Source organism: Monodon monoceros, unplaced genomic scaffold (genome assembly GCF_005190385.1).
Source record: "Monodon monoceros isolate NGI ecotype Baffin Bay Population unplaced genomic scaffold, NGI_Narwhal_1 Super_Scaffold_19, whole genome shotgun sequence".
Taxonomy (NCBI): domain Eukaryota; kingdom Metazoa; phylum Chordata; class Mammalia; order Artiodactyla; family Monodontidae; genus Monodon; species Monodon monoceros.
The window spans coordinates 53,378,487-53,390,550 of record NW_021703775.1 but is presented as its reverse complement, the minus strand read 5'-3'; the positions used below and the strand labels follow the sequence as shown (position 1 = coordinate 53,390,550).

General features: G+C 44.0%; 1 protein-coding gene across 10 annotated transcripts in view; it reads right to left on the bottom strand.

Annotated features, from left to right (window-relative positions):
• Positions 1 to 12,064, bottom strand: part of THADA (THADA armadillo repeat containing) — a 313,009-nt gene that overhangs the window by 92,517 nt on the left and 208,428 nt on the right. For all 10 annotated transcript variants that reach the window (XR_003794967.1, XR_003794966.1, XR_003794968.1 and 7 more), the window contains one exon: positions 7,084 to 7,199. Coding sequence is in view for 7 of the 10 variants with exons in the window: in XM_029232473.1 (XP_029088306.1) it covers positions 7,084 to 7,199 (116 nt within the window). In the remaining 3 variants the exon portion in view is untranslated. The remainder of the gene's footprint in view (positions 1 to 7,083; positions 7,200 to 12,064) is intronic.

Sequence of the window (12,064 nt, the reverse complement as noted above, 5' to 3'; positions counted from 1 at the left end):
GAATCTCCCTCCCCAATAAAATCTGGGGGTTGAAAGAAAAGCAATTAAAAAGGGGGCAGGGGAGTACTGGGGAAACTTTTATTTTGAAAAAAAGAAAAAGAGCGTAGAAGAAACAAAACCAAAGCAAACCTAACCCCCAGCAATGCCTGGAAACTTGCTATGTAAGTAACCATCCCTGTTAAGGCTTGCTTCCCTTAAAGTTTTGGCAGGGACCACAAATGATAGCCTTAAAGTGCCACATGATCATCTGAATATTTTAACAACCCATCCCGACTGGATTCATTTCAGCAGCATGGGAATGAAACGCAACCTGCAGCTGTGGCAAAGGGCTGGGGCCCCTCGGAGCAGTTGTGAAAGAAGGACCTCTTGCCTGGGGAGAGGGCTGGTCTAGAAGGCACGAGGGATTTGGGAAGGGCTAAGGGACAGTGGGAAAATGGAATCAGACCTAAGTCCCAGGACTCCTGCCTGGGAAGTGGAGTCTCTCGTGTGAATAAATCTGGTGGTTAGAAAATAACTGCTGTCTTCAGCTGTAAAGCAAAACAGAACCCTAAACCAGGACTTCTGCAGCTAGCCACAGAACCCGCTGTGGCAGAACTGGGATTGCCACACAAAAGCCAGCCCTAGCTTTGTTTCTATAAGCATATTTTCCTTATGTATTTAAATCCCAGGCCTTCCAGGTTCACACCACCTCAGCTTAGTGGGGGGACCAGTAAGAAGCAGAGAAAATGGGGAGAGCACATGAGAGTATGGCTAACGGGATGGACAGGGAAGGCAGTACTAGGGAGATGCAGAAGCACACGGAGGAGTGACAAGGGGGTGCCAGGAGCACTGATGGGGAAGCTGTATAGGAAGTGCATGGATCATACAACTAACACTTTTTGCAAATAAGAATTAACTTGGGGTAACAAATCATTAGATCCAGCACAAAGAGGAGGTCTTCAACAAACATAAGCTCCCTCCATCATCTCTTCCCTCCATCAGCACTGTTTTATTCAAAAATTTATTTCCCAAGGTTGATTTCCTAGTAACCTTGGGACCTGTTCTTGTATTCTTGAGAGGCTGTTTTTCTCACCAGAATATCAGACTGTTATTTTTCAAAATGATAAATATTCACTGCATGCCAACAAAGCCTGGGTCCTACCCCAGGCACTGAGTCCACTGGGATGGCTGCCCGGACAAGGGAGTGTGGACTTCCCGTAGAGAGCACTGGGGCCATGCGGTCCCCCTCGGTGCAGGTCATCCCAGGTGGATGGAGGAAGGATTCTGGGCTGACCCCTTCAGGAGCCTCACCCTCTCCCACGGCTCCAAGCTCCAGACACAAGCCCTGAGAATGAGGGTGTGAAAGTGGGAGTATTTCAACGGGCGGGGTGGAGCTGGGTGCTCACAGGGGCCGACTCTCTGACCCTTGGCCCTCAAATACTGTCTCAGAACCAGCAGCATCGGAATCACCTTGAAGCCTGTCAGAAAAGCAGGATCTCAGGCTCCACCCCAGACCTACTGAAGGAAAGTCTTCACTTTAAGGGGCCCCCCAGGTGATTCATGAGCAGATCTGAGAAGCACTGTTCTAGAAAACGCTTCAGTTATCACCATTCAAAGCCCTGACGTAAAAACACTGGATAGATGGAAGCAATGTGGTCCAGCGGAAAGAACCCAATGAGGAGCAGGGAGTTAAGCTCTCCACAAACGTTAGCTGTTGTCAGGTAGTTGTTACACCCTGGTCAGCTGTGTGAAAATGGGCAAATCCCCCGACCTCTCTGGGCTGAACTTTCCCATATGCATGGGGATGGGAGTGGACTACAACAAACTTTATGATTCTTTCCAGTTCTAAAGTTCTAGATCTATGATTCTATTTGACGAGACTCTGTTTTGTCTCCCTCTCTACACTAAAGTAGGGGTTTTAATAAGCAGTTGCTGTATTTAATATAGCCTGGCATACAGCAGGGCTTAATAAACATTTGTTGAATGAATGGGAAATAAACTTGAGTGGCCAGTAATGGAACAATGGTAAGGTAAACTTAATGCCTGATTATTCAGGTGACAAAAATATGCTACCTTTAACAAATGATGTTTTCAAAGATATTTTTCTTATTACAAAACCAGGCAAAAAGCAATTTACTTTTGGCAACGCGTAGACAGTAAAAGTAGAAAGCAAAGCAAAAAAGAAAAAAATTATTATAAGAAGTCAGGACAATAACCTTAGAGGAATGATAGAGTACAAAGAGTTTTTTTAATGTTTGTTATTAAAAAAATTTTTAAATTGTGATAAAATATGCATAATATAAAATTTACCATCTTAACCATTTTAAGTGTGCAGTTTAGGAGTGTTAAGCACATTCACATGGGTGTACCACCAATTTCCAGAACTCTTTTCATACTGTAAAACTAAAACTCTACTAGTTGAACGCTAACTATTTCCCTTCCCCCAGCCCCTGGTAACCACCATTCTACTTTCTGAGTCTTTGAATCTGACTACCCCAGGCACCTCACATAAGTGCAATCATGTAGCATTTGTCTTTCTGTCATTGGCTTATTTCACTTTGCATAATGTGCTCAAGGTTCATCCATGTGGTACTGTGTGTTAGCACTTCCCTCATTTTTAAGGCTTAATAATATTCTACTGTCCATATATACCACATTTGTTTATCCATTCATCCATCAATGGACACTTGGGTTACTTCTACTTCTTGGCTATTGTGAATAATGCAACTAGAACATGTACAAATATCTCTTCAAGATTCTGCTTTCAATTAATTTGGGTCTATACCCAGAAGTGGAATTGCTAGATCATATGGTAATTCTATTTTTAATTTTTTTGAGGAAACACCATACTATTTTCCATAGCAGCTACACCATAAAGAGTTTTCAATAAGAGCAAACGCTTTCACGATACTGTTAAATGGAAAAAGTAAGCTACAGCTTACACATATACAGCATAATCTCAACTCCATTAAAAAAGCATAGGAAGAAAGATGAAGTAAATAACATGAAACTGTTAACCAATAACAGTGGGTTCCACTAGATGTTGGTAAGAGTAGACTTATGTTCTCTTCTTTTTCCTAATTTCCTATGATGAGCACAAACTACACTGACAGTCAAGAAAAAAATGTGAAAAAAATTGAGTAGGACACATTTTTCTTCTTGGTCATCACATCATCCATTGCATGGAATCTGACAGTCCATTAAGTTTACCACATTTACTAAAAGGACACACACATACATACACACACACACACACACACACACACACACACACACAGACGTTTTTCTTTTTATAACCAAAGGAGACGCTAGGTAACTGAATTGATTTCTGAAAATTTTTAAGCCCAAAATAACAGTAATTCCAACTCTCAATCAAAGTAAATAAATCTTTTCTCCTCTTTCTCTTACTTGACAGGGCTTTTTAAAAGTCCTTCCTATTCAGGTGGGGCCTGTGATCCAGCTGGGACAGAAGAGCTGGAATCTGTACATAGCAAGGGCAGCAGACAGGGCCTCGAGCGGGGCTGCACTGACCTCCTCTCCCACAGCCAGCCTCGCCAGGCCACCAGTTTCTGACCTGGGTCAGCTTAGTTCTCCTTCAGTAGTTGGTAAACTGCCTTTGCACCAGGAGAGAGACAGTAAACTGGATTGAGGAGAGAGGGATGGAGGAAAAAGGGGAAGGAAGGGACTTGAAGGATTAACCAGCTGATTTCCATAAAGGCTTTGACATCTTGGAATGAAAAGCAGCCTGTAAGAGCAGAAGCCCAGTCCCCTACTCAGGCCATGTTGCCAGCTGGCCATTCATCACCAAAAATTCCCCAACAAATCCATGGCTATTGCTTAATCACCTCATATAAATCCCTATTAATCTTGCAAAGTCAAAACACAAATATATGACAAAAGTCTTTATTTTATATGCCCTCAATTTCGGGGTTAAAATTTTAAAAACGGAACTGGTCATCCAATGGCTCCAATGTACTTTTTTTTTTAAACCCCTTTTTGGGGAATAAATAAATTACATCCTCACTAATGTTTTTGTACACACTGGACTGAATAAGCTCAAGCTAATGATCAACATAAATTGAAGAAGGAAAAAGGTGTTAGTGCTAAAATTTAAACCGACTTTTTTTTTTTTGCAATAACACTGACATTTCAAGCTATACTAAAAAGATACAGAAAATCCTTAGTAGGCACAAAAGAACATTTATTCCTCTTTCTTTCGTAAATTTCTATGGACATAAAGGAGCCTCTTCAGCAGCCAAATTTGGAATGCTCTGCATTGTAATGGTCTTCAGGGGAAAAGAATGTGAGAATGTAAGTCAGGGGTTGGCTTTGAGAAGGGCCCACTAGGACCCATAAGTGGCTCATCTGAGCATGGGGCTCCCGGTGCAGACAAACACCTTCTGGGACAACACTCTCTGAGGACCTCAAGGGCAGGGCAGGTGTGCAACAGGCTGAGGCTTCATTACTTATATCTGATTCTATACCTTCCTATTCAGGAAACTCAAAGTTATCCTGCCAGTGACGTGGATAATCCAGAAAAACTGACACGTGGCTTTGGGATACATTGTGTTCTGGCCATGTGTTTTCCTTTCAAACTCTATTCCAGGCTCTGAACACATCCTGCTTAATATGGTAAAAGTGAACTGGGGAGCAAGAGGAAGCCTGGTGCTACAGACCACCCACGGAGTGTAAAGTTCACACTTGGATAATAAAGAGTTGACTGTACTGGAAACATAAAAGTGGCTTTCCTGGACTCTGGGCAAAGAAGGTGGAAACCCAGTGAATTTCAGTGATTCATGCCTTTGTTTTCTAGGGCTGGAGAATCATGGAGGAAAATCAGAGAATTGGGGGGAAGGGTGGATGCAGACAATAATGAAAAGACTGATTAGAAAACTGCAATTTTCTAAGTGCAATTAGAAGGCCAGGAGGACTTCTCCAGCTGAAGAGGGGGCTGATGGTAGCTTTGTCATCCATCACAGGGAACTGCACAACATGAAGGCCCACTCAGATGGCTGGCCTATTACTCTATCTCCTCCTTCCCAGCCAACAAGCAGGAATTGACTCAGGAAGCCAACGATGATGAATTTCTATAAGACCCATCAAGGGGTAGCAAGCTAAGGGGGCAGAAATTCCTTCCTTATAGAACTTTAAGAACAGGAGATTCAGATTCTGTCTTGGGGGCAGTCCTGGCTGGAAGCAGGGGTTTCAATAGGATCGTTTCCCTGACTTCCTGATCCCCAGAAATAATAGCTACGAGGACCAGGCCTACTAATTGGTAAACAGATGAGAGTACAAATATGATCACAATTCTTTGTTCTCTCAAAAAAGGCATCTTGGGAAGTTCTCTAAAAGCCACACAGAAGCCAAATGATACTAGGCTCAGGGGAGCAGTTTATGGTCAATGAACTCCTGTTCTCTAAATAAAAGAGAGAAAACAAAAATCGTACTAAAAATGAGAGGCTAACCATCAACCATCACTTTACTGGCATTTCAGATACTACAGAATTTCCCCATCAATATCTCTGGCCAAAGATACAGGTGGTTAGACAAACATGGAGACTCACATCTCTACCCACTGAGAAATTCTTCACTGGGTTGCTTTCCTTTCACCAAGCGGCCTCCATGTATCTCCTCATCCCCATTCTCTGCTACACATACCTTATACTTTAGGTTTCAGAAGAGCTAACTTCTTTCTAGTTTTCCACACTCACCATGTCATTTCATATTGTTATGTTTTTGCCTATGACATTCCCTGAGCCTGGAACACCCCGCCCTACCCTGGCCACTTGGTAAAATTCCCAACTCTTGAAGGCATCCACCCTCCAAACGCCGGGCTACTCCTGTACCTACTACATACATTTGTTATCATACTCACCATATTCGATAAAAATTATTTATTTACACATCTTCTCACCTCCTGGATGGGAGCTCTTTGAAGTCAGGACTAATTCTTTCTATACCTTTGCATCCCTACATCTCCTAACACAGCGGCTATCGTGTAGCCTATGCTCGCTCACGAGACTTTGTTGAATTACACTGATTTGTGGGTCTCACACTAACCATTGCTTGTCTTGCCATATAAGATGGGAGACCAACAAAAGTGAACAAAAGCACATTTTTTGAAAAATAAAAAAGAGGCTGTTATGTTAGACAACCAACATACTAATTATTAATCAAAGGCAATATACCACAGCATGGAATGTGGTAGCCTATGGGCCTCTGCTGGACCCCCCTTCTCCCGGAATCACAGAGGATGTAGCAGTGGGTGGGAGGCCCTTGCAGTAACACAGATTTTGAACAGAGTGTTACAGAGAGGACTCCTTGTGTATTCGAGAGAAATTGAGAAATTCTTTTTGCTCCATCTTTCACACGGTAAATGTTCTAAGTTTCAGAAAAAACTAACGATGGCAAGGATGAAAAAAAGAAAAAAATACGTATCCACTCTCCTTTGCCTTGCTTATTCAATCTTCTCACTACCTACCCGAAAAGGCAATGTGCATGTCTTTTTCTTATTCACCTGCTCTGGGCCCCTCTGCAGCTGCTCCAGCCTAACATCAATCTCTCATCTCTGAGCTGCAACGGTACCTGATAGTTTGTACCACATGATTTAGTCAATTACTGCCTTTCATTGTTAGGATATCTAACACAGGGCTGGGCACATAGCAGGTATTCATAAAAACAAGCTGATTGGTGGACAGATAAAAAGCCATATTACATGCCCCCCAGCCACACAGCAGTTTTAGAAAAATTGTCAAGAAAATATTTTTCTTTCTTTACCACAACCCAAAGTTCAAAAAAGATAAATACTCCTGGGCTTCCCTGGTGGCGCAGTGGTTGAGAGTCCGCCTGCCGATGCAGGGGACACGGGCTCGTGCCCCGGTCCGGGAGGATCCCACATGCCACGGAGCTGCTGGACCCGTGAACCATGGCCACTGAGCCTGTGTGTCCGGAGCCTGTGCTCCGCAACGGGAGAGGCCACAACAGTGAGAGGCCCACATAGTGCAAAAAACAAAACAAAACAAAACTCCCACAACTAGAAACAGCATTTCTCCAATGTATTCCTAACCCTTGATAACTCCATGCTCATGTGGGGCTTTAACATACCTCTTGGCCAGCCAGATTTTGGCTTTAGTACAAACAGCGACGTCAGCCAGCTCCTGCTGAAAGTATGTATTCATTCTGTATTTGGAGTCTGAGAAGGCTTGTAACAAATGAAAAACCTAAACCAAAAAAAGAGAAAAAGCAATATCCTGCTGTGAAAATATATTTTTCCTAAATGTCCAGTTCCTCCCTTTTAGGTTTCCTTAAAACATTCCCCTCAAAGAAAACAGACACCTGCAAAATGTGGCTCTGGTCTCTTTGCAGAAAAATCATGTTGGTCTTGGAGGACGCAGCAGGTGGCGAAAAACCAACATCTTTCATCTGTACCTGTGCTCTAGGTTCCTCGCACAAGTCCAAAAAATGAAGATTACTCTGTGACAAGTCATTAGATGCCAAGAGCTTATTAGTTACAAACAACCTATAAATTGATTTTAGCAAAGAAATGCAAACATCTTTCTCTTAGCAGTCTCATATGGAAAAAAAAAGTACTTTTTAAAGTCAAAATCTTACTACATAGGAAAAATCAAATGTCTGTGAGTCTAATCTGGTTTGGGGTTTATCACAACATGCTTGGCTAAAGAAGCAGGCCGCAATGATGCTTGCCTTCGCAAACAGTGGACAGTGATGTCTGTAAACTATTTAGGTTTTTTAGATCTTCCCTGAGATGTCAGGAGCCGAGGGAGCACTGCAGACACACCTCACTTTCTTATTCTTGCATGACATTATATATCAGAATTAAGCAGAGAAAGACAAATCCTGTTGTATCCTTCCAGCTGCCTATATTTAGAACGAAGGCCACAATTCCAGCAAGCACGTGCCATAGGCCGTGTGTGTGTGTGTGTGTGTGTGTGTGTGTGTGTGTGCGCGCGCGCGCGCGCACACACGCGCACACTGCCACGGGCACGTAAGTGTATCTTGGGTTCACTCAGTGATGACATCAACAAGGCCTTTGTGAGAAGTACAAACCTGCAGCAGAGAACGAAAGTGGACAAGGGCGTAAATGGGATCCACTGACCTTAGCCAGTGTCAAGGGAAAAGACATGTCAGAGAAATCCTTCAGTGCCCTTATCAAGGGGAGGAGGAGGGTGGAGCAAAGCAAGCACAGATAAACACATCAAGAACTTGGAAAGTCTATTTTAATAATCAGTTTGTTTTCTTTCCCTATTGTATCCTTTTCCAGAGCGGCACATGATTCTACCTAAGTAACAAGATTCAACTTTTTCTTCTCTCTTTCCTGTCAGTGAGGGACTTGAGAGTTAAATACAGAAGGAAGCAATGAGGAAAACCAAGAGGCCAAGATAAGAGATCCAGAGTCATCAGACTCTAAATGGGTATGAGCTGGCAGGTTTTCCCGGGTCAGAGATCTGCTATATGCTGAGCACCTGCGGTTTAGAGAGTCAAAGGAAATTTTGATTACTTATTTTATGTAACTGCTATTAAAATTTTTTTTCTTCCTAAATAGAAGTAATTGTACAGGAGAAGGCACACAAGTCCCCATGTGGAGACTGCAAATGCTTTCTCTAATAATTGATCTGTTATTTCAGAAGCAACCGATCAACCATCACTACTTCACCGCACTCCCCACAGGGACTCACACCGCCCGTCGTGAAGTCTGGAGCAATGAGTCTGGCCGGGGCTTCTGTTCTTACGTGATGACTGCCAGAGTGAAAAGACTACCTCCCTCTGCCCGAATCCCCAGCATCCTGAAAGAGCTGGCAAAGCCACTGGGCCTAGCTTTACTTCTCTCCACAGCTGCACAAAACCAACCACCAGGGCTTTTCATGGTGTCACAGGATTGTAATTAATCACAGACACCAGCAAAATACATGACTTCGGAATCTACTGGTAAAGGAAGCCGTGAGATTTTCAAACGCCTCTCATTTAGAAGCAATCACTTCAAAAATAACTCCTGATGGATGTTTAAACTTAGTCCTATATTTGCTCACCTTACTTGGCAAAAACAAGGCTGTTTTTGAAACGCTTGGTAGCTCTGGTTTATGAAAATCGGCCTACAAGTCCATCAATTCTGTCACCTTGGGCACAAACCAGACAACAATTGTGATCCTGGTTATTCACCAGGAACGGAGAGCGATCTATTTACATGGAACAAATGGAGGGGGAGGTACGCTTAGAAGAACCTCGGTGGAAATAAGCACGTAGGAGAGACAGAGCAATACAAGTTAAAGACAGGGTCAGAGAAGACAAGCAAAACAGGGGGCAGGGGAGGAGAAGGAGGGAGGGGAGAGGAGAAAAAAGGCTTATGAGCAAATGTATGAAACAGGTTACTATGTTTTTTGTTTTTTGTTTTTTTTATAAATTTATTTTATTTTTGGCTGCATTGGGTCTTCGTTGCTGCGAGTGGGCTTTCTCTAGTTGTGGCGAGCGGGGGCCACCCTTCGCCGCAGTGCACAGGCTTCTTACTGCGGTGGCTTCTCTTGTTGTAGAGCGTGGGCTCTAGGCACGCGGGCTCAGTAGTTGTGGCTCGTGGGCTCTAGAGTGCAGGCTCCGTAGTTGTGGCACACGGGCCCAGTTGCTCCGCAGCATGTGGGATCCTCCCGAACCAGGGCTCAAACCTGTGTCCCCTGCGTTGGCAGGCGGATTCTTAACCACTGCGCCACCAGGGAAGCCCCAGGTTACTATGTTTGAGATAACTTTTTCCTTCAAGATAATTAATGAAAATATTTGAAAATATGATTACCCTCATATGGCATTAAGAGTGCTGGGTTTGGGACTTCCCTGGCAGTCCAGTAGATGAGACTCTGTGCTTCCACTGCAGGGGGCACAGGTTCAATCCCTGGTCAGGGAACTAAGATCCCACAAGCCCTGCGGGGTGGCCAAAAAAAAAGAGTGCTGGGTTTAATTCTCTCAAGAAAAATGAGGCCATCCTTTGCATTCAGTCCAGAAGTGAGGCCGGGCCCCTGGAACTCTGGTCCAAGGTCAGATCCGGGAGCTCCAGGCAGCTCCCAGGAAGGATCATTTGTCCATCAGCTCTGAAAGGACAGCAGGGGTGAGGCAGCTCATCCTCCTCCCGTCCTTTCCTAAAGTTCTGGTCCAGAAGAACTTCTGCGCAAAGAGTGTGGTCAAGCCCAGGCCTGGGATAACTTGGAAACAGCCTATAATACAGGACTGTATCAAACCAAACACAGAGAAACTGAAGCTGCCAGACCTGAGGATGATGACTAACTGAGAACAGGAGAACTCTGAGAAGTTTAGTGTCACTTTAGGTGTCTCAAATTTTCAACAGGATTCCAACATTCAGTCCGAAAGTATTTATTAAACAACTATTATTACCAGGCGCTGTCCTAGGGCTGCAGCAGAGGACACACAGAACCCCTGCTTTCCTGCGGCTTACATTCTAGTTGCAGATAAACAGAAAACCGATCATTTCCCAGATGCTGCCTGGTTGGGATTTATACCCTGCACGATAGCATCGCCATCACTTTGCTCTTATGCGTGGCCTCACCCTTCACCACATCCAGTGCAGAGCAGGAATTCAACAAGCATTTGCTGAACTGATGTCGATATTGGATGCCCCTTCCTGTATTAACTCTGCCTTTAAGACACGTGCCCATGGGTTTGGTGAGTTGCTGTTTGTGCCAACCCCGTGTTAGGAGCGGAAACATAGAGCTGAATAATACGCACTCCTCACTTCAGTGGATTCCTAACCCTAGTAGATTCCTAATCCAGTGGGGAAGGCAGGGAGGCTGGATCAGTAGTAAGAATGAAGCCCTGTGGGCGGGGCAAGGAGCACAGCCTTCGGAGCCAGGAGGACTTCGGTGGAAACCCAGTTCCTAGCTGTGGGGCTTTGGGCCACTTGTTCACCTCGGTTTCCTCGCAGTAAAGAGTATAATAATATCTACCTATCTGACAGGACTGTAGAGAGATTTTAAAGAATATATATGTAGAGTACTTGGCACACGCTCGGCACCTGATCAAAATGCTAGTTTTCTGTCTCCTCCCTCCCTTCCAGCCCCCATTCCAAAAATAAACAGAGATGGCTTTGCAGGAATATCATATTTGCAAATATGAGATTCATATTTGGCCTTGAAAAGAATCTTGCCAGAACTGGGGAAAGAATATGCAAGCAGAGGAAAGTGATTATTAAAAAGTGTTAAAGAGTATTAAAACATTGGTATTGCCAACAACAAAAAAATGAACCTTAAGGTAAACTATGGACTTTAGTTAATAATAATGTGTCAATATGGGTTCATTAATTGTAACAAACATACCACTCTAATGCACGCTATTAATAACAGCCAACTGGGGAGAGGGGTTGGGGAAGAGAGGAATAACATGGAAACTCTTTGTACTCACTTTTTCTATAAATCCAAAATTGTTCTAAAAAAACCCGTTAAGTAAAAGAAAAATATTGGGACTGCTCAGGGGACAGCAAATAGTTGCGTGTAACAAGATCACAGCCAGGGTGTGCATAGGGTAGCAGGAGACACAGCTGGAGACGGGTCAAGTCAGACAAAGAAGGATCTCAAAGGCAGCATCGAGGGATGTGCATTCTGTTCTGGAGACAGCAAAGACCTCCTCAGACAGAGCTCTTATGTGATCAGATCTGTAATGCGGAAAGAAAAGGCCAGGGGCAGTGAGGCGGCTGGACCAGAAGGGGCAGGGTGAGTGAGACTACTGCCAGTCTAGACAAAAGGTGACGTTTGAAACTGGAGCCTGGAAACCAAGAAGAGCTCGTGGACCAAAAGTGGCTGCAGATGTTTCATCCGGCCTACACAGTATTTTGAAATCATCATTTATGAATTGGGAGGTTTCACGTCAGAATCACCCTGATGTCTAAACTCTTTTGAAAAATGAGAAGATCTGACAATTTGATTTTGTGACACCCCCCCTCACTCCTCCCCAATCTAAACGATGGCAGCAGTGGAATGCAGAGGAAAGGGTACATTTGAGAGATGTTTTGGAGGCTGAAGAAGCAGGACTTGGCAGCTGCTCTAGACCTGGAGTTGAGGGTCAGGAAAGAGAC